We start from the raw sequence: 24,159 nt of genomic DNA, 5'->3' as shown, positions 1-24,159 counted from the left end.
TATGATCAAGAGGGCTGGGCCTGATATCAAAAGAATTATGCATATAATGCTGGGTCAGTGTTGGGCATTTTGACTGATTATTATTGATGAAGGTAGCATCCAGCTTGGAAAGAATCTATGGTCTATCCGCCCAATTCTGGAGCTGCAAATTGAGCTTGCAGGAATGCTTCCTATGCATCATTAGCCACCTGGGAGTTCTGATATATTTACCAGGTTCCATTTCCTTGATTGTAATTTTCACTCGCATTTGCAATCAAAATAAAGAGTTCCATCTGGTTTTAGAAACTAGTGTATGTTTCAAATTGTGGCAAACCAAACTAAGATGGAAGTGAAGGGTCATATCCAATTATAAATCTTTTGTTGTAATTAGAGCATATCTTCAGAATTACAGCAATCTTATTGTTACAGAATTAAATATCAGTTTTTCAAAGGCTAGACATTCAGAGATTTGATCGACTACATCATTGATTGGGCAAAATCTATTTGCATGGTGCTCAAGACTTTAGCATTATCTATAGTGATAATTAGCTTTGCCTGCCAAGTGTTCGTTAAAATGACAACCTTATGAATGGGTAAGGGAATTGATGTTGATAAAATTAATTCTGTTAAATAATAACCAGACTGGGATTTTTACATCTAAATAGTTTTTAGTCTTGTTTTTGCCTTAGGTCAATAGCCCTTGGAATTCCGCTCGTTTCAAGCTAACATAGGTCAAAATTGAAGTTGTCCAACTCAAGTTATAAAGGTAAAAGTGGGGTTTTTCAAGACGATTGCATATCTTTATTTAAAAACCTCACAAAAAATGGACATTTATTGGTAAACACGTGATATAAATTATATTTGATATTTAAAGTGGATTTTGTAGCCCATTTTCAAATTCAACTCATTCCGCGTTGGTTTGACTATGAATGAAGAATGAAAGTATTTTAATGACGTCCACGAGACCAGCCAGCCTATAAGACCCTTTTCATGTTCTTTTCAATGTCAGCTCACCTGTTATGAATCTGCTTTAAGAATCTTGTTGTTTTATGTAGCCTTGTTTCCTCAAAAATCTAGTGTAATTGGCCCTCCTTCAAATTGTCCTCGAACAACTCCCGGATATCTTGGTATGTTGCACACTCAAAGATGAAGTGTCATTCTGTTTCGACACATCTTTTACTGCAGTAAATGCAATTTCTTTCTTCCAATCCTCCTTGGCCACCATCCATATTCTTGTCTCACATCGTAAATGATGGGAACCCATTCGTAACTACGTCACTAATAGCCTATTTTTACCTTTCATATCTACACAAAGGTAATCTTTAATCTCCTGGCACCTTGTGGGGTTGAACTCTTTCATATAGTGGGCTTTTTTCTTCCCTAATTTTTTTGTCCACATCACCACTTTAAATCCTTCCATCACAAACCTTTTTATCTGTTATTGGTGTTAGGACATTCTAGTATGTTAATGTCCCACTTAATTAACCATTTTTCATTTTGCTTCATCCACCTTTTCTTTCTTCAAGCTAGCCCCTCTTTAACCACCAGTTTGGGCCATCACTGCTTGTCCATATTTTCCACCTTGTTTAAATAGCTTAATAGACGTTTAACCGCAGAGGCTTTCATTGGGAACATCCCTACTTCAGCCAAGAGGATCTCATATGGTATGGTTGATTTGACTTCAAGGTTAGTAGTGATGAGGTTCTTCTGTATTCTTTCTATTTGTTTCCATTTGTAGTTGGATAGGTTGCTCCCCAAAACCTCGCACCCATATAACACAACAAGGGTGACCAGCAGTCAAAAAAGAATCTTTTTGGTTTTCTAATCCCAAAGCTCCGCCTGTCTACACCTGTTTTGCAGCAAAAAAGAAGCCCTCCAACCCCCTTGTATCCACTTAGCTCTACAAGTTTTCCAATTGAGTTTGTTGTTAAAGTCTATGCCCAAGTGTTTATACTCTTCCACAATCTCAAGAGTATTACCTTCAAATTGGAAGTCAACTTCTTCTTGTTTTTTTCTTACACAGAACACCACAACTTTAGTCTTGCTAGTGTTCACTTGCATCCCTACTTCATGGCAAAAACTCTCCAAAGTTTTCAAGTGTTCTCTTAGATCCTTGGCTGTTTGTGCAATTAGAATAAGATCATCCGCATAGAGAAGCAACTTCACCACATATTTGGCAAGTTGGACTCCTCCCTCTGAAGTTTTATTTAACCATTCCTCTAACTTATTAATTTATTTAACCATTCCTCTAACCCCAATATCACTGCCAAAACATTCTGACATGCCATCTTTCGTTTTGATTCTAGCTCTAACATTCTCATAAAGTCTATGAATGGCCACTCAAAGCTCATTTGGAATTTTAAGTTCCTCCATCTGTTTCCAAAGTTTGTCTCTAGGGACAATGTCAAATCTTTTTTGAAATCCACAAAACAACAAAAACCAGCTAAACTATCCTGCCAAACATCAAACTTAGGTACAAATAAGCACTGAGTAGATATCTTGCAGATGGAGATCAAATATGAAGCTATATGCACTCCCCACAATATATGCCTTATCGATATCCTGATCAGCACCAACAACCCTTGCAAAAGATCTAGTTAAAGGGCTTGGTGAAATATGTGGTTCTCTGTTGCCCTCAACAGATGTATGCATCCCAACTTGTTCAACAACAGGTGTAATTGCCATTGATGTAGCCATATCCTCATCATAATTTGTGGATACAAGAACATCACCAACTGTTGCTATAGGAAACTGATCTGTGTTTGCAAATGGTGTAAACTATGCCCAACTCCACTCGGGTGTGTCATCAATATCAACCTCAAAAAGTGGATTGTCATAAGAAAATGCTGCATACATGTTGAACATAGGATTGTCCACAAACTGAATCACTCTCTTATCTCTACATCACTCTCCTCATAATCAACCACAACATCATCACATGCTCTCGCTCCCACTATCACCACATCACCATTGAATGCATGATCCCAAGAACTCATGCCAACAACTATGTCATCCGACTCAACCTGACATGAATCCCAATCATACTCCATATCCAATGTGTCCAACACTTGAACACTACCATGTGATGACTCAAATGTAATGTTCTACACATCTTTCGATACCACTACATCAAAATGTGTCATCTTACTAGCTACCTCCTGCAAATATAACTACCTAGGCCTCTATCTATCCAATGTAGGCCTACCTCTAATATGCTCCCATTTCTATGTCAGATATCTATCAAAATTAAGGTTTTGCTTGATTGATTGTGACAGAGCATCCCACTTAGCAAAGTGTGCTATCACCTCAACCACGAAAGGTACGACCTCAGTCTCAGTACTAGTAGCATCTTCCTTAGGTCTTAGAAAAGTAGGCCTCTATGGCCTATCATAAGTACTAGGGTTACCAGTCCTGTCAATCATGTCATCAATAATGACCCAGTCCTCTGCTCTCCACCTATCACCATCTCTAGACCTACCAATAACTCGAGACCTATGTGAACTTGCAAAATCATCTCAAGCACCTCTCTCCCTACTCCAACCTCTAGGGAGCAAAGTATGTTGCAGCGTGTTAGAAAGGTGTTGCAACACCTCGACAACACGATGTTGACTAGCTACCTGATCTCTAATAGTCTCTTTGACCTCTCTGTCAAACTAAGAACCCATGCCAACATCTCTATAACCTGTTTAATGTCTGCCTGGAATAAACCTCTAAGCCATAATGCAACCCAATTCCCTGTAGACTAGCAAGAAACTGCTCTAATACCATTGTAATGAACCCAACCGGCTCACACTATTGAATGAATGATAAAATTGTTCTTGATTGAATTAACTTGCAATTTTGTGGGTTTCAGGATATATATATATATATATATATATATATATATATATATATATATATATATATATATATATATATATATATATATATATATATATAAAGATGCATTGTTGGATAGATCAAATGTCCCTAACTCATTTGACTTTAATTTGCAAACACAAGTTAATTGAAATATTTACCAGTATAATGAAGAGTAACAAAATAGCAATTTCCACTAATAGCCATTGCCTTTGCACAATAATCATTTGTAGAATACAATTCAATTATAAGTAAAATGAAACAATGAACCTGGCATTCCAGCTAAAAAGTATTCGATCTACAATAATTAACAATGGTAAGTATATAACGCCCCAACAATAGAGTTAAACCCTCTGTCAATGTTGCCAAATTACAATCACCTAGCATTCAAATTTAGACATGAATGGGCAATGACCAAAAGTTTTTCACCAAGATCAACAACTAACCAACACAAAATGAAGTGCATCAAAAGCAGATCAAGACGCCACTAAAATCAGAGTGAAAGCCACATCTATCATGAGTTATTATTGGCACCACAAATCATGACACTCAACATGTAAATTCTCCACACCAATTTGCCCACCCAACCACAAGAAAGTAATAAGGGTGATGGCCCAATTTCAGAAATCCAATATCAAATTCCTTAGGACACAATTGCCTCAACCACAAAAGACACAGTAAGAGAAGCAACAAATTTAGATACCAGAAGCTTAGACCAAATCCATTATACTTTAGCAATAGATTAAATTCACCAAACTCCACACAAACCCTCACAAGCGATGTTCAAAAGAAATAGTCAATTAAATGACTATTAATGGCCTCATGAAGCCTCTTTTATGAAGCACTTGGCTTCTCGCATACACCTCTCATTAAGGTTGCTTCATCAATCCACCATTCGATTAAAAGGCTCCATTTAATTCTTTTAAATAAATAACTTTCTAGCACATGGCTTCATGAAGACACTTTTAACTTGAGAGGCTTCATCTTCATGACTTCAAATTATAACAACAAATAACATAAAGTACATTTTAACAAATAATGCCTCATGACTTATAATAATTTAAACTCCAAAATGATGCTTAGTTCACTGTTGATGAAGATCAACTGCCAGTGCCTCCATTGCATTGCTATAAATAGAAACCACCTCAAAATAGACTTACTAAAAATAGCAAGTCTACCTCAGATACACTCAAAACATACTGTCAGCTCATGAAGGTTGCCATGATTAACTAACTTAGCCAACTATAGGAGCCTGCTAAAAATGAGGACATTACAATAGACAAACACCAGGCATCATCCAATCATCGACATCATGTTACATGTTCAGAGGGCTCATACTTTCTCAAGGTTGTTGTTTGTTTAGGGCATTAGAAAGATGTTGAAATTTAATTTGAGGACCTTAGGGAGGCTATTAAGGGTGTTGGGCCACAAAATATGGTCCAATTAGTGACAAATGCAATACATGTGTGCAAAGATGTAGGGATGCTTATTGAGGCAGCCTATAGACATATTTGGTGAACTATGTGTTGTGCGCATACCATGAACAATGTACTCAAGGACATAGGGAAGTCTGACTGGATTAGAGGAGTAGTTATGGACGCAAGATATTTGCAGATGTTTTACAACCACCACACTTCACATGCACTCTTCATGACCTTTGAGAAGGTGTTCCTGTTGAGACCAAATATGCATCTTACTACATTCTCTTAGAGAGAATGTTTGAGTTACAAGGGCCACTGCAACTCATGGTTATGACGAATGAGTGAAATTGGTGTACTGAGGCCAAGACAATGTAGGTGAAGAGGGTGAAAGTGAAAGTGAAGATTGGTCAATTTTGGAGTGATGCAAAATAAATTATGTATCATTACTACGGATTACTAGATGATTATATATGGTGATGGGGATACACCTACCCTTGGAAAGGTGTGTGTATCAATTCTACGCTTGACTAGATGAGGGTTGTGCAACAACAGGACCCTACATTAGCATTGTACAATGAGAAAACTTCAACAATTACACAGCTTGAACAATTATACAAACCTGACTTATAATTCAAAATTGCAAACTTATACAATGAAATGAATAATGCTTATACTGAATGATGATTCAAATGAATGATAGTTCCAAATGCACACACAAGTTATAAAGCAAATAACAGGTCGTTCCAAATGCAAAGGCTGAATATGTTTTAGTACCAAATGCATATGCTTCCCAAGTTAATAATGAGGTTGCATATTGTTGAATTTTCAGAGGGATGCTGCAAATGTAATAACACTGCCACAATATTTGGTATGTGTTTTCCAAATAGTAGTGTCCTTGTATTTGTATGAGGAATAAACCAAGAGAATAGACAGGTCCCTTTGGGACGTGTTTGTTCAACAATATGATAATGACATTAATTAATAGTTATATATATATATATATATATATCATTGTGATTATATTAATTTCTTTTGATCTCACAGGTTTATCCTACCAAAGCTATCAAAACATCAACACTCCCTCTTAGCTAGGGAGGATAAACACAAGACATGTATTACACCATTGGTAATTCTAGGTATAGCTAAAAAATATCTTTGATAAGATGATATCCGTCATTTTGATATCGCAGTTGACATTATGGGTATTGGCTTCCCAGAATGTCATCAATATTCACCAAATACTCAAAAGGTTTTGATATCACATCTAATATCAGAAGTATTGGCCTCCCAGAATATCGACATTCGATATTCACCAAGTACTCAAATAAGGTGTGATATCACATTTGACATCACGAGTATAGGTCTCCTAGAACATCATACAATATTCACCAATTACTCAAAATAAGGTTTGATATCACATATGATATCAAGAGTATTGGCCTCCCAGAATATCAATGATATTCACCAAATACTCTAAGTAATGGTCTCCCAAAATGTTGAGATGCAAGACATTCACGATTTACTCAATTTGTTTGATCTCATAATAAAAATTATTGTAAGATCGTCACCTTACAACTTCTCCAAATACAAGTGACATCATTTGGAAGTCGTCACTTCTTCATGATGTACACAGGAGGTAAGCCCATTAAAATCACATAGATACAAGGTATATTCATGAATCACAATCCTCTTCACTGCTATAACTTATTGATCACAGAGACTCCATCACAACATGGTTTACTCCCTTTGAATCAATATGATCGAGATCACCAAAGGTTGACTGAATCATATCCTCAATTTGCTCCCTCTCTTTCAAGATTGCCTAAAATGTCAGTCTCCCTCTTTTTCCTGTAGGAACATTCTCAGAGGAAAAGATCAAGGCAAATAGCTCTGATAGTATGCATAAAAATAAAAACAAAAGTGCAACTGTTATAATACTCAAGGATAATGATAGTATTAGAAATAATCATAAATTCCTAATAATAGTAAAGGTGTGATATTATTCCTTTAGAATAACATAATTACTTCATTCAAAATGACACTCATATTCATTTTTCAAAACAAGAATATTAGAGAATCATAATAATACTTGTTTAATATATAGTGATCCTTTATACTAATATCTTAAATGAATATAACTAAAATTTACGAATACCTTATAGTATTTGCGAATGTCCGATCCTTGTTTGGTATCTTATAAATATATGTTTCAATTGATCTTCGTTCTTAATAACACAATTTGATCTAGGAATATAGTTGTGGTTGTCCCCACCACCAACTTTAATGGTGTCCACGTAGGTACTCCTTGTAGAAGGATGTGTATGTTTATGAGTGTGGGTTTCACAATATAAATGCAGGCATAACTAAGTTGCTATCTTAGGTATGCCCTAATACCTACGAGACTATATATTCACTTTCCTCAAAACATCGAAAATCCATCGCAATACAATAAATTCATGTATTTGTTAGACTGGAACTCCACGTTTGACAATCTCCAACATTTGGAATATTATAACCCTTTGTAATTTATGCCCTAACGAAAATAGAAACTGTCTTTGAATGAACCGCATTTCCAAATCTAATGCGACATGGGCATTCATTTCTTTCCCAGTAATTGATGTATGGTTCTGATGGTTTTCCTTCTGATGCTCAACTTTTCAAATGACAATTTCAAGGCAGTAGTTTCAGGAGTCCAAAATATCATATGCCAAGTCAACACTTATAACCAGCGATCACCTTTGCCTATTTGAATGCACATATTTTCATATTGTAATGGGACTGCTATCAATTACAATGCCTAGACACCATCCCGATGAAAGGAAGAACCATGTTGAAATAACTTCTTGTGAAATCTTATGGTCCTTCACTGACTCCAGTCACTACAATTCTTAGATCATTGGATGAAAATGATTACAAGGACCATGAGCTCCAAATACACGGATAAGGAGTAGAAAAATTATTCTTCAAAAGAACTACTATGTGGAATAAACTCTGTTTCTGGGTTAGAGTGAATGGCTCCCGGAAACTATTCACTGCTCTTCAAACAATAGCTGCCAACTGTCATGACTGAAATTGATTCCAAAAACTCTAAAGGAGTCTATGTTCTAGCAACTCAAAACCTATCAACCATCTTTGGTGCTTGTTTATGACAGTAAATGTTGTCAGAATTTCAAACATAGAACCAAGGACTTATTCTTTGAAAATGTTGTCCAACTCCCTATACAAATTCATCACATGTTACTCAAATGAACATGAGCATTCAATTGAACATGAGTGCTCCAATAAAGCAAATATCTTATTTTTCTCATTATTGAACCTCATAGGCTGGTAAGGAACTTGCTCTGATATCATGTTGAATTTTCAGAGGGACGCTGCAAATGTAATAACACTATCATGATATTTGGTATGTGTTTTCCAAATAGCAGCATCCTTGTATTTGTATGAGGAATGAACCAAGAGAAGAGACAATCCCTTCAGGACGTGTCTATTCAACAATATGATAATGACATTAATTAATACCTATATATATATCATTGTGATTATATTAATTTCTTTTGACCTCACAGGTTTATCCTACCAAAGCTATCAAAACATCAACACATACAATAAACATAAACTTTGTTTCTGATATGACAATATAACTTGTTCTTTTATAACTTGAATGCCTGTCTCTAATATACACTATCTATCCATGCTACATTTACAGGCTGAAGAATATATAAATGGCAGAGATATTGATATATAGGTTGTGTTTGATCCGTCTTTATCTTATATGTACTGATAATGAAATTCTCTCTCATCTTTACTTGTATTGATCATGCTTCTAAATGATGTTGTCTCTAATATGCGTTATAATTGCTTGCACTGGCCGATTGCTATCAGCAATTGGATTTGCTCAATCAAGTGATCCACAAGGGAATATATATATTTAATTCAATATTCTAATCTGCCTTGTTGCCATGATACAGTGTTCATATTTATATTAGTCATCAGTCTAGTGAAGAAGCATGATGGAATGGATGCCTCCCATCGTAACAAACAAACTGAAAGAGTATTATTGTTCACCATAATATTCAATATGATTATTGTCATGAACCATCAATAATCATGTGTTAAATATTAGTAAATCTGCTCATTGATATTTATAGATAACTAGAGCTTCATGATTCATTTATCGACACTTGACATGTCATCGAAGATATAATTAAACAATCCCCATTCAGAAGCTTGTATGATAAGTATATGTCTACCTTTAGATGTGGTCAGTTTGTATTGTCAACATGGATAACTAGTCGACACCAATTTGTTCGCTACCATAATTGACAAATTGATTAGTAACTATCCCTTAGAATAACATAACTCATTCCTTCTTTGCAATACCGTATTTCTTATTAATCGATACTCCTTTTGTTGTCCCTATTCATTATTGATATTTGAATTACTATGACTCTTACTGTTTGCTTCCATGCCTAGGTGTTCCATCAACATCCTTCATATTGTGATCATGGCAATAGAATCAGTTTTTCATCATAATTATTGATTCATTAATCACCTTATTCTGTTCTAATCATCATTATTAATCCTCCTCCTACATCAATAGTGTATTTGGTCGATCCAAGCAATCAAATGTTTATTTAAACTAGGTAGCAATAAGAACTTACTTTAGTATATGGTTGATATGTTGACTACTGAATCTATTTAATCATGTTTATGATTAATCTACTGATCGCTATTCAATTATTTGATTTAATCATAAATGATTCTCGATCGAGCTTTCTGTTAGTCAAGCTTCATTGAGATATTAGTAAGGGATGCTCATGATTTCTTTTGTAGCAATGGAGATGCGTGAAATGGATACTGTCATCGTTTATCTACATATAAGATTAAATCTTTAGTTTCAACTTATTGAATTGTCTATTGCTTAGTAACGTATAGGTCCATAGTGGGGACATTACAATCTCCCCTTCCTTGAAAATGCTCTCCCAAAAGCATTCTTATATTGTCAATGTTTCCTAGATCACAAACTTGGAAGTGTCGTCTCTTCATAATATACCTACCTTGACAGGAATAGTGATTCATTGTGATGGGAGTACAGATGTGAGTAGTTAACCTCCATAAGCTCGATAGATCTTGTGTCTTAACCCAAACACAATGGTGGTAATACTTATCTTGCATGAGATATGTAACTGGTTAATGTCTCCCCTTTGCTAGCAAACTTGAGCAATCAATTCTCAATCTTTGATTCAAAGCAAGAACCTTTTTCTAATTTGCGTATTTCAGTATTTTGAATAGAGAGGTTTTAGTGATGGTTCTATCAGAGCTTGTCATAAGATTCCAATTGGTTCTCAATATTTCCTTGATGAAAGGTGCACTAGGATCTCAAGACTTATCTTTCCCTTTTAGAGTTTTCAGACTTGCCATTGCATTCACTTTAAGGACTGGTTGTCATAAATCTTGTCTACTTCAATTTCAATTAGTGGATTAGGAGTCAGTTGAAGATTGCCTCAAAACAGAATTTCATCTAGCTATTATCACCTTCCCCTATTTTCAATCTCCCAAGTTTATCAATTTCAAGACAATAGAGTAGAACACACCAAGTGACTTTTATATTATTCACCTCATTCACAACTATGAATGAAGGAGAGTTGTGTTTGAACAACTCAAATTATCAAAATTATTATTTCTTGCTTTAACCTCTCTTATTCCTTCTCCTATGTATGATCATTGTTATGATGTACAATCAAACTCACGATTGTTATAAGTCTGCATGCTTGATTCACTTGTCATGAATGAAGATTCCTTTGCTTTCATTTCCTTAGAGATGTAGGAAACAATTAGTTCTTCAGGTATTTTTTGACTCCTTAGAGTGTATAATGACCTTGTCCTTGTTACCATCTTCTTGTTGTGTTTGATGACATGTCTTTTCCAATTCCTTTACTCTTTTGAAATGGAAACCTTCAAAGTCCCTATTTATTGCGAACTTCTTGACCCCAATTTACAATCAGACTTTCCAATTTGTCCCCATAGATTAAGGTGATGACTTTTGTATTCCTTTGGTGAGTATTTTCTCCTTAGTTCTATATAGTCCTCTAAGGTTACACCCTCTTATAGACCTCCTTTGAGCCAATCATGTCAGCAATGACTATCTAGATTGACTAAAGTGGGCTCCTTGCTTTCATTTTAACCTGTTTTGAAAGAAAATTAGGCAATGTTAATCTAAATCGAAGGTGATTTCAAATGCAAACATTGAATATGTTTTAGTTCCAAATGCATACACTTCCAAAGTTAATAAAATTGCGTAGAATAAACATAAATGCTGTTTTGATGTGACAATATAAGTTATGGTTCTATAACCTAAATGGATGTCTCTGATATACACTGTATCCACACTGCATATACAGGCTGAAGAATATCTCAATGGCAGAGATATCAATATACAGGCTGTGTCTGATCCTTCTTTATCTTATATACACAAATAATGAATCCCTCTCTGATCTTTACTTGGAATGAATGTGCTTTTGGATATGTCATCCCTAATATGAATTATAATTGCTCGCACCTTTCGATTGCTACCAGAAATTAGGCTTGTTCCACCCAGCAATCCATAAGGGAATATATATATTTAATTCAATATTGTGATCTACCTTCTTGCCATGATATGGTGTTCGTATTTATACTCATCATCGGCCTAGTGAAGAAGCTCAATGCAATGGATGCCTCCCATTGTAACAAACAAATGAAAGAGCATTATTGTTCACTGTAATATTCAATATGATTGCTGCGGCAAACCACTGATAATCATATGTGATTAAATATTATTAATCTGCTAATTGACATTTATCAATAACTACTGCTTCATGATTCATCTATCAGCATTTGTCATGTCATCGAAGATATACTTTTGAACTATCTCCATTTAGAGGCTAATGTGGTAAGTATATGTCTACCTTTAGATATGGTTGGTCTGTATTGTCGATGTAGATAACTAGTCAACACCCATTTGTTCAATGTTGACAACGGACTAATTGATTAGTTGCTGTCCCTTATAATGATGTAACATTTAGTTACTTGTTCCTTCTTTGCCATACTGTATTTCTTATTACTCAATATTCCTGCTGTTGTTGCTTTGACGTTTGACATACCAAGACCCCTGCTGCTTGCTTCCATTCCTGGGTGCTCCATCAACCTCCTTCGTATTGTGCTCACAGTGATAGAATCGTTATTAATTCATAACCATCAATTGATTAAACACTTTATTCTGTCCTAATCATCCTTATCAGTCCTCCCCCTACACTGATGGTGCATTTGGTCGATACAAGCCATCAGATGCTTATCAAACCAAACATCAGTGAGAACTTACTTTTTGTATATGGTTGATTTGATGCTACCAATTCTATTTAGAATTGTTTACGATTAGTCTACTGATCTCTATTATGATGATATTATTTGATTTAATGGTAAATAATTCTCGCAAAAAGCTTTCTCTTAATCAAGCTTCACAAAGATATTACTAATGGATGCTCATGATGTCTTTTGTAGCAACAGAGATGCCTGGACAGGATATTGTCATTGTTTCTATACTTGTAGGTTTAAATCTTGTTTTTTATCAGTAAGAGGCTGAAGCCAAGATTAATTCTTAGTATGTGTTGTAATTAATTGTTATTTATTAAGCTCGAGTAGACTCAAACTCATGACCTCCCTGATAAGAGTCTCACAATTTACCATTGTGTTGTAGGTTCTTGCTTTTACAGGCTCAAATCTTTAATTGAAACTTATTAAATTAATTATTGCTTGATAATCACCATGTCCATAATGGGGACATTACATCTTATGATGATGTTATGTATGATTTACCATTGATATAAATTCACATAAGATAAAGTTAATAAGAACAATATGTAAGCTGATTTCATCATCATAAGGAAGAAGAATCAAATAATGGTATTTCCACATCAAAGCAATTTAATTTCCAAATTTTGCAGATAAATTTCAGATTTTGATGTTGTATTCTACACCAATATCCCAAACTTGCAGTGAGTTAGGTGAGTTGGCAAGCAGAGTCAACTCTATCGAGCAATGCCAACAAGGGCTGCTCACCTCGTCAGGTAATGGCACATAACTTGCCTAACTCAGCAAGTTGAAAAAACTCGCCAAACACACAAAGTTTTGTACCTCTTATCTCGACCGCATGGCTAAGAATTTTGAAAAGTCAAAGACATAAAAAAATAAAACATTTTATTAGTTATCTTTTATATTTCTTATAATTATAACCCTAAAAGGCCTTCTAATTGCTTGGTATGGGAAGAAAAAAGGATTAGCGAGAGACAGGAAGAAAATAGAAAAACCATAGGTTTGCAACCAGCAAAGTAAAATAGCATCAAGGAGACCACAAATCAATTTGGGGAGGTCATAAGCTTGCATTGAGAGCATTAAGGAGTCAACAGCAACGCTCCTCAACTCAATTGCAAGAGGTAAGTGTTAAAGTTTGTAGATTTTACTTTGTATGTTAATGTATTTTGCATTATTATATATATTTTTATCTTTACTTTGTAAATCTTGAATGATCTTTATTAGATTTTATCAGAGGAGTAGAATAATAGCAAAGTGTAAAGTGCAAACCCAACAATGTTTTTAGACTAAATTTGCAAACATGGCTTTACAATTTTCTCAAAAAATGTAGGGTTTGCAGACTTTTTTATTAGTTTAACTTTATAACTTTGCAAAATTTTGAATTTTCTTATTGCAGCAGCCTTAACATTCATTTTTCCCAATGCCTCCAAAGGATCTGGCTTGGAAATATACCAAGGATTTTTGGCAAAAAAAATAATGAAACAAAATGTTTTTCTTGTGAAGATATAAATTATGTGACATCAATAGATTCAAAATTCAAATACCATGTTGCTGGTATACCTGGGCATGATGTTATACTGTATATACTAAACAAACTACCAACCAAAAGGTTTTTGTTATGTCCTCTTAGAGACACATGAACAAGAAAAGTTAACTAGGAAGAGGTAACTTGATGTGTTAAGTGCTATTGGCTCTCATGCTTCCACATCCACATCCACATCCATAGGTTGTGTTGGAGAGGGTTCTACTAGGCCTCCCTTTCATCCTAGTGCTAGTGCTTCAGTTCCTGATAGTGGCACTATGACATTTTGTCCTAGAGTGTGGAAGTTGAGGTTGGATAGTTATTTTATGTGGCACTACTCCTAGCGCACAACCCTTGCTTGAGAGCATCAATTGGAACAAGGAGATTCGTGATGCTACCAAAAATCAAATTTGCAAATTTTGGCACTTTTGCAACATTCCATTTGTTGCAGCCAGGTTATTATTTTTAATTTGTTTGTTTCAAGTTTAAAGTTAAATTTTTAAAACTATATTTTGGAAATAGTTAATCCAACCGGTTGGGTAGACGTTAAATTTTTATAACTATATTTTGGAAATAGTGGATTAAATTGAGTTGGATAAATATAATATTGAGTGATATTCTAAATCAAAATGTGCACTGATGTTCAGACATAATTACAACCAGGTAAAAAAATATACTTTAAGATTATGTCTTATAACTTGTGCATTTTCATTTTTATTTTCTAGTTTAGCCTTCAAGTTGTACTTGTAAATGAGACTATTTTTTTTTCCTCTCCTTATTTCAGATAGATGATGGTAAATGTTTGGGTTCTCAACCCAAAGTCTCGAAAAAATTGCCATTTGCATTTTGAGTCAGCTAGGCAGCACTTCTAGATGTGACCACAATCTGTCCATGTTCGAGCACATGCACTCAAAGAGGCGAAATAGGTTTTCTGTGGAGAGGTTGAAAGATCTTGTCTTTGTTCATTACAACCTCTATCTTAAGACCGGATAGATTTTAGACATTGACTCCTCTCCGATCTCTCTATAGGAGATCGATCTAGAGTCAAAATGGTTCACTGAGGCTATAGATCCAGTCTTCACTAAGTACCATGAGTAGGTTGACCAGGCAAATATAGAGGTTGAGGCTATGCCTATAGTAGAGGAGGATAGAGCACATTCCAGGACACACACACACTATTGATGTTGATCATAAGTCCAGCTCACAGCACGTGTTAGGGTTTGATAGATCCAGAACAATATAAGAATAAACAATTATATGCAAAAACAAAAGAAGAAAACATAGAGAACACAAATTTAACGTGGTTTACCCAAAACCTAGGCTACGTCCACCTACACAGCCTTGAACCATTCTATTATCCAACAAAAATGTACACCAACATTACAACACATTATGCATCTTAGCCGCTTATAATTGCGTTTTAGGGTAGCCTCTGAAATCGACTATTTTAGGGTTTTACCACATGAGTAGTCACCACAACATCAATCCCCACTACATGATCAATCGCCACAATATCAACAGCTCGAGCTATGGCTACTTAGTCCTCTAGGTCCTACCTTAGATGCCTTTGTAGAAGGCATACATGATACTTATAGGCTAATGCTAAGGCCGAAAATGAGGATGAGGCTTCAGCTAGAGCCTAAACAAATAGACTTGGTTTTTGTTTACAGTGTTATTGTTTACACTTTACATTTTATAGTTACACGTGTGTTTCATGGAGCATTTGATTTCATCGGTTTCATGGATTTTACATACATTTACGATTTAACAACATTAATAATTCTATATATCTATGTCATATAATTTTATGTTTTCTATTTCCTTCAACTACAATTTACATTTTATCTATGTGATGGATTTATCATTTGTGTTCCTTGTTTAAGTATGTTAGCTTCTATTTTTCCAATGGTTTTCTCATTTTTTCAAGTTGTAATAGAATCCTTGGTGAGTCGTAGCGGAGTCATGAGTTGAGCCGGCCTTGCCAAGCTCGAGCTGAGCCCAAGTTTGGGAACTATGTTCTACACGTTATAAGGAGGTGGTTCACAGGCATATAAGTGTTGCCAAATAAGAATTAGAGGAGAGTGGATGTGAATTTATTGTAAACAAATTTGTTTGTTGATAATATACTTGGTCTCTCTTTTTGGTGATTTTATCCCATAAGGATTTCTCCACGTATATCCTATGTTATGGGATGCTCTTATGTTTCTGATTTGTGCTTCTATCCTGATATCTTGTGGAGATTTTATGCACGCTTAATCATTGTTGTAAGTTCACATTAGGTAGTGTTAATAAGCATGATATATAGGCTGATTTTATTATCATAAAGAAGAAGAATTGAAGAATGGTATTTCCACACCAAAGCAACTTAATTTTCAGATCTGTATATAGGTTTCAGATTTTCATGTTATAATTCTCTAGGCCTTACATCAAATCATTTGATTGATTATTTGGATAGAGATTGATTTTCCAGCCTATGGTAATGGAATCTTTATTAGAATTTACTTTCAAAAGAGAAAGTCCTTAGTAAAACTCCTGCAAGTGCATAGCAACTAAAATGTCTTCTCAACAATGAAGCGATGCAATCTCATTATGGATGTGCAGAATGATTGAAAGTAAGAACACAACCTTTTGAAAAACTGTCAAATTTATATTTAGAATTAAGGTAGATGTACCTGAAGCTTGTGTCCCCGCTCATGAAGCCTATTCATTGCAACCCCTGCTACCTCAGAAACATCCTGTAAATAGATTACCATTGTTTAGTTGCATGTCTCATTATGAGCATTGAGACTTAGAATATTTAATTTAGTGTTATTGAATGTTACCCCAGTTGTCTTATGACCATAAGCAGCCTTAATTTCCTCTGGAGTTCGAACCCTGGGTTTAACATCATCTTGTTTTAAATTTAATAGTTGTTGCCTTTCACTTTCCTTATCTTTTTGCAGAAAACATGTGAAACAATGTCAGAAGAATATATAATAGGAAAAAAAATTTGTTCATTCAATTACATGATCAGGACTGGAAATTATAGTGCAAGTACCTTTTGTGCCATGTTTTGGTGTATTAAGTAGTATTCCACTCTTAGTTGGAGAAGAAGATGATGGAGAGGAATTGAAAGAGTCCTCTTCAATTTTAATATCATCTGTCATATATAAAATAGATAAAACTAGGTTGTAAGAAAATTCAAAATATACATGTGTAACTCAATTGAAAATGGATATTCATTGTATCTAGCAAAGATAAATTGTGCATACCAATATCCAGATATTCTTTTCCTTCATCAGTCCCAGCTGTAGAAAGTTCTGGGAATGGGCAAGAAGCAAAGATATTTGAAAGATCTGAGCCTAGATTTGGTGTTTGCGGCCGCTCTGGAGATGTATTTCTTAATACTCCCCCTTTGATTTCCTTTATTACACCACCAAGGAAACCCTGAATTTGGTTCTGTTCAACTCAAGAAGGGTTAAGAAAACAAAGGGTAAAATAGAAATAGTATATGATGACTAGAACTTATTAAAGCAGCTTGAACATTTCAGACAAGAAACTAAAACCTTCTTTCGCGTTTGGTGAATGCTAGCCTTAAGTGCAGCATCTGTAGCCGCTGCAAGGTCTTTATCAAATAGGAATGGTAAAGAATCTGGAATCCTATAACAAATTAAAAATCTGTATTTAATCTTAAATGCTACATGAGAAGCAACCACTTCCACACAAAAAAAGCTTATAGATTGTAATAGTACCTGAGATCATTTTCACTTGCTAGGATAGAGAGAAAAGCCACTTCCTTGTTATAGACCTGTATATATTCTCATAAGAAAACCATTATAGAAAAGAGTTACAAACATCTTACCTGATTTGCAAAATCAGAGATCAAAGTATTTTGTGCAAAAAAAATACAACATTCCAAAGATAGAAGACACTTCAAGTTCCAGTATATATTAAATAATAAAGACTAAGGCTGTAAAACACAACAGTAAAATGACAAATATGCATCCTACTGAAGCAAGAAACAAACAAATAATGTACTGTCCACTTACAAGAGCAATACGGCCATTCTCAGAAGATGACAATGTTCTCCCTATATTTGGATGATATTTCCATCGTAGCAGGCTACTTAAAAAAACCCCCCCTATAACTTCCATGTTTGGCAAAGAGCTGTCCAAAATCAGACATGATTACTTCTCAAAGGAATTAGCTGTTAGGAAATGAAAGATAAATTATATAATTGACCTTAAATTCTTTTAGGATTTAAATTTCTGACAACCTGAAATTTCATATGATTAAAAGCAAACTTTAATAATTAGCACTCAAAATGTCACAAGATTATGAATTAATAATATCAGATTTCCACAATCCATTACTAATGATTTGATTTTGCTTCTGGATTTGATTGTGTATGTTTTTTTATCATCAACGTTTCGGATCACACTCTGTGATCCATCATCAGGATGAAAGAAGGATGTAAGATGTATCAATGTAAGATTATTAATGTTATATCCTATATTTATTGACATGAACGTTTGAAATTTTTATGAAAGGAACTTACCGAAATTCAAGCAACCCACTCTCATACAACATAACGAGACCAGGTAAATTTTGATCCTTGTCCATAAATGTTGATGCCCAACAACATGGTATCTCCAGTTTTACTTTACAAACAGATTTATTCTTTCCCTGCAAAATTAATTTGCACCTTTTTTCAGCTTCCAATCAATTAACAAAGAGACAAAAAGTCATTCAAATACCACGCTGTCCTCTGAAAAACATATCATGCTCAGAGCACACAATGGGGAATATAAAGATTGATCATTTGAAAGCAAACCTTAATAAAAGAAGGTGCAGAATATAAGCGTAAAGCATCCCTTGAGCAAAGTAATAAAAGTGAAGTTTCCAAACTCTCTCCAGATTTTGCAATTGTATTTCCCAACTCTTCAAGTTCTGGCTGTGGTTTAGCTTCATTTATTGGATCGCTCTGGCTCTCATTAAGCTCATTTTTTAACTTGTTTGTGAAATGTCCTTTCTTTGAATCTTGAGATAACGAATGTACCACTCCATCTTGAGCCCACCCAATACTATCTAGTAAAACAAATGATTTCTTATTGTCAGGACTCTCAATGCTACAAAATGACTTAACAGTTCGGAATTTAAATGCATAACTATCTAGATGCATATCCAAATAGAACAAAGCAGAGACTTGCCTATCAGTTGAAATGACACCGCAATTGACCGGTGTTTGGGATGTGAAGGTTCAGAACCTAGGAAAGCTCCAGTATCACCATCAATGGTGATCACATTTTCATTCTGGGTTAAGACAAATACGACACTTAATTCTTTGGTAGAATCATTTTCTCCTTGTCTTTCTGATTTTTGTTGTGTCAGTGAAGGTGGCAGACAGTTTGATGCTGCAGCTGTCTTCATTATTACTGAAATAATCTTTGTACTCTTATCCATTGGGCACTTACAATGGAACAAAATAGTGAATGAATCAAGATTGATGACTGAAACCTGAAGAAAAGAGTAAATAGTTACAACATTCTCCACCCAGATCTGTTTCTTTAAAAATCTGTCAGTATGATGCATAAAACTCAAAACATTTACCTACCAAACCACCTTCAGAAGCAACACATAGGCGAGAACCATTTCCAAAAGAAAACGAACATATTGGAGATTGATGAATGGCAATGACAGAAACACACTGGAAACCATTTTGCCATTGCAGAACATGAACTGCCAGTAAAATTCATAGTGAAGCATTATAAACCTGTGATATGCTTGACCTCAGTGAATAATAAGCAGACAAAGAACATAGATTTTGCTTATGTGTCATATCCTCAATCACGTTTTTCTACTAAGAAGCATTTGTGCTATTTTGGCAATAGCCAGAACCTTTCATCCATTGCATAGCACAGCTGAACTACATTCAGGATACTATACTACTTAACAATTGTACTAATGTACAGAATGCATATCATAAGAAAGAAATTCTGCATGACATACTTTACACATTTTGTTAACATTTGTAATCACTAAATGTTTACAAAACATTATGCTTCAAATGAAATAATGATAATATTTAGGAACAAAAAGTCCATTATGTGGATTTAACTTTTATCTGGTGTGTGTTTCTCCTTTCCTACAAATATATTAGTAAATTTGCTATCCAGAAGATGAGCTTGTTTCCACCAATTAACCATCTTATCAAATGCATCCAGTACAATAGTAAGTAGATGGTAGTGGGAGTGTATAAGCCAATCTGAAATAGCATCCCTCCTCCAACACCATCAGACTGGAACAAATTCAATGAGCATAACTCTTCCGCAGATATAGAAAATGAGATTCAAGATTGTAACTCAAAACAAGTGCTGGTGTCTTGGACACCAAGAGAAAGATCTAAAATAAGTTTATAGGGATTACTACAATGTTTAGTTGTATGAGGGTCCTTAAAATATTTAATGAGACCCAATTGCATATTACTCGAGATAGAATCTCCTCCTTTACTCTATAGGAATTAATTCTCCTTGTGTGTATCATAGTCTAACACATAGATTCAAGACTCAAGCTTAGCTAAAAATAAACATGCTGATTTTTACTTAAACTCAAGCTTGGGCCTTAGACTTGACAAATTGAGAAAAGACATGAAATACCAAGATTTGTAAAGATTTAAAGCTTCCATCATGCACAAATCAACACAATAAATAATTTTAAAAAGCTACTTTGATCACGTACAACAGTATATATTAGTTACATGACTTTAATAGTGGATTTTAAATATTTAGTAAAAGGAAGCACCACTTTAAATATAAAAATTATGTCAACTCTATACAGAACTTATGGATTATAAATTATACAGCATCAATAAACTAAATATTAAGTTATTATGACTGTGGCACAAAGGAACTTGCATCACTCATTCCAACATCTGTAGATATAAAGAAAGTCTACTGATGCATCTAAGAAATGTCCTTGATGGTGTATCCCTAATAATATTTTCCTATTTATCAATGACAACAACATCAATGGGGTTTCTACTCATACTCCATCCTTCTTTGCCATGGCTACTACCTTCAACCTAATCAACCCAGGCAAGGTCATCCTCGTTCAATACAGAATCTACAACCTCGGTGTCCAATCTAATTGCGGATCAAACTCCCCTAAATGACAGGAGCTAAGTCAGCGTAGGATCTGCTTGTGATAGATGTGAAGGTTGTACATAAACAAGGTCATTCAAAATTTGCACCAAAACATTATTGTGCCTCTTAAGACATAATTGTGATCCTTCAACTCCAACTGCACTTACATCCTGAAACACTAGATGGTTGGCATAAGGCATAATTGTGATCCTTCAAAGATTTGGCACTTAACCACAAAATCTTCCCCATTGTGCATTCAAAATGATGAAAAAAACAAATCTCATTACTGAACTTTCAATTTAAATTTAACATTAAAGAGGGAAAGAAAATAAACTTAAACATCGCCCTTAATAGACTTTTAATGAGCTATAATGTCATCTTAGCTGCCTTGCATGTATCTCATGTAAAGAGGTCCCCTTATGCAAGTTTGTAGATCTCAGTCTCAAATATTAGTTTCTATACAATATACCAATCAAGTATCATTCATTCTATGACCATATAAATGCAAAATTTACAAAATTCCTATTATGTGCACCATTTCCAGAATTTCCGTCACATGCACCTCAAAACCAAAAATCAATATTTCAAAATGGCTAAGGCAAAGAAAGATGGCGACCCTTGGTGTTTGGCAGGGATAGACTACAAAATTGAAGGTTTCAAGAATCCCTCTCCATGCACCTAGGGCAAGGAAGAACTAAAATGCTAAAGTCACAAAGAACATTGGTACAAAGTCTTTGATGATGAGCATAAGCTACAAAATGGATATATTTTTTAGTTATCCCCAGTAGCCACAATTTCTTGTCTTTCCATGATGAGTGCCATGAATGTTCCATGGTGGGTAAACATTGCAAAATTGAAAATTTTCCCAAACCTTCCATCATGCACCATTTCCAATTTGTCCACCAGTGTGCCTACATTGAAAAGTGAGAATACCGAGCAGGAATGGCACATGGCCTAAGTGGTAATGACATACGTAAGTGAAATCTTTCAAATTCCTTCCATGCACCTTTCGTAGAAACTCTTTTTTATGCACCTCAAATCAAAGAGTGAGGCTAGTTTCACTTTCCATCTACTCATTCTCAAACTCCCCACTCATGTGCCATTCCTCGTAATGCCCTCTTGTATGCATTCCTATTTCAGATTCTGATTTCTATTTCAGAGCACTTCCCAGTTCCAAATTCAAGTCCCAGAATGCAAATCAGACTTCATCAATTCGAGTTCTACTCTAGAAATGTCTTGATCCAAATCCAGATTGCATAATCAGAAATTTCAATACCAACTTTTAACTCTGATTTCCACTCTGACCTTCAGATTTCCAAATCCCAGAATCCAAAGTTCTAATTCCTATCATCAATTTCTGGATCTGATTTCTGATAATCATTCCCAAATCAGAAATCAGAATCCAAATCCCTGATTCATAGGTTGTAAAATCAGAACATTCAGGTCCACTTTCAATCCCCGAATTCCAAATTCAGAATCCAAGAATCCAAATCTCAACTTCAGAATCTGATTTCCAAACTACAGAATACTGAAATCCAAATACCAAACCAAGCTTCATCAGTTCCAAAATTCACATTTACAACTTCGAGCATTCAGAAGCTTAAGGATTCCAAGTTTCCAAATATGAATCCATGTCAAGCTTGAAACTTGATCTAGTCCATGGATGCAAAATCAGAACACCCAAAATTTTGAAATCAGATTCTTGAACTCTGATTTCCAATCCTAAAATCCCAGTCTGATTAGACATTCCATTGTGCTAAGGAAACCCAATTGGGTGGATATTTTGCAACTGATAGTTTTGGGTAAAAATCCAATCGCAAAATAGAATGACCATCCACAGCATGTGAGACAGAGTCTCTCCTACCTTAAAGGGAAGGCTCCCCCTTCTCACCATTCCTTAGATCAACTCAAGGTAAGCAAGACGTCAAGAGATTTTATAAAATGGGTGTTACCAATATCCTTTCTTCTTATCTTTCAAGAAAGAATCCACTTACTCGTGGAGCAAGTAATGGGCAGGGTGAATCTCTAACTACACTTCTATCAAGAGCTAGAAACAATGATACTGATAAACCTTTACTAACTCAAAGGCTAGCTAAAAATTTATCCGTTTGGCTCTAAGTCCGGTCATACTTCTATATGGAAAAACTTTACAATTAGGGCACAAAGACTCCTAAAAGTAAGAATATTTAGCTATTTTGCAAATTAAGAAGAAAATATAAGCTACAGACAAAGCTTTTAGCTATACACTTTCACAATTGCTCCTGGTCAAAGCTTTGGCTTCAATTGCTTCTTAACTCTTTTCTATTCAATTCACGAGATACAATTACCAATAACACAAGATAATATCAATCAAAGACAACTTGGATGAATTATAGATAAAGCTTACAATTCACACAAATAAAAATCTCACTTAATCAAAGTGAAGTCTCAAATGCTCCTTTGTATTCACTTTCTCTCAAAATAGTGCTTACACAAACAAAGTTTTGCTGGCACAATTTCTCCAGAGCTCTCTTGCATAAAGATACTGATGATTTTACAACGAGGGGGCACTCTTTTACATAGGCACAGGAGTTGAGAAAAAGATGGAGGAAAAAGTGGGAGCAACTCAACAAACTTTGACCTAGTCTAACTACAGAAGAAAATAAAGGGTTACATGCAACTCGCATTACATCCTTTTACATACATGTAACTTGCATTACATGTAATTATGCTTTTTCATGTAATGCGTTCTTTACAACTACTAAAATAAAATAAAAAACAACAATCTTAGAGATTGTTTCTCAGTGCCTTGAATTTGACAATGATGTCACGCACTATGGGAAGATCAACAATTTCCATAGTCTTCGATATGTCTTCAACTCTCACTGCATTTTCATATGCTGAAAGCACAACTTTGGAACTTGTTGCC

The 24,159-nt window shown here is 34.8% G+C and overlaps 1 protein-coding gene across 4 annotated transcripts in view; it reads right to left on the bottom strand.

The window, feature by feature from the left end:
- LOC149573053 (transducin family protein / WD-40 repeat family protein) overlaps positions 1-24,159 on the bottom strand; it is a 253,406-nt gene that overhangs the window by 17,710 nt on the left and 211,537 nt on the right. For 3 of the 4 annotated variants that reach the window (XM_089814223.1, XM_089814225.1, XM_089814226.1), the window contains 11 exons: positions 19,724-19,848; positions 19,316-19,626; positions 18,944-19,193; positions 18,668-18,795; positions 18,159-18,276; positions 17,862-17,917; positions 17,676-17,769; positions 17,382-17,568; positions 17,168-17,269; positions 16,953-17,062; positions 16,803-16,865 (listed from right to left, as the gene is read on the bottom strand). In XM_089814223.1, coding sequence (XP_089670349.1) covers positions 16,803-16,865; positions 16,953-17,062; positions 17,168-17,269; positions 17,382-17,568; positions 17,676-17,769; positions 17,862-17,917; positions 18,159-18,276; positions 18,668-18,795; positions 18,944-19,193; positions 19,316-19,626; positions 19,724-19,848 — 1,544 coding nt within the window. Of the gene's footprint in view, positions 1-16,802; positions 16,866-16,952; positions 17,063-17,167; positions 17,270-17,381; positions 17,569-17,675; positions 17,770-17,861; positions 17,918-18,158; positions 18,277-18,667; positions 18,796-18,943; positions 19,198-19,315; positions 19,627-19,723; positions 19,849-24,159 lie in introns of all 4 variants that reach the window. The other variant, XM_089814224.1, reaches the window with a different exon arrangement.

The sequence above is a fragment of the Cupressus sempervirens genome, chromosome 2 (assembly GCF_028749045.1).
Source record: "Cupressus sempervirens isolate cs-2001-9-10 chromosome 2, ASM2874904v1, whole genome shotgun sequence".
NCBI classification, from domain to species: domain Eukaryota; kingdom Viridiplantae; phylum Streptophyta; class Pinopsida; order Cupressales; family Cupressaceae; genus Cupressus; species Cupressus sempervirens.
The sequence above is the reverse complement of the archived record's forward strand: the minus strand, read 5'-3'. Positions and strand labels throughout refer to the sequence as shown.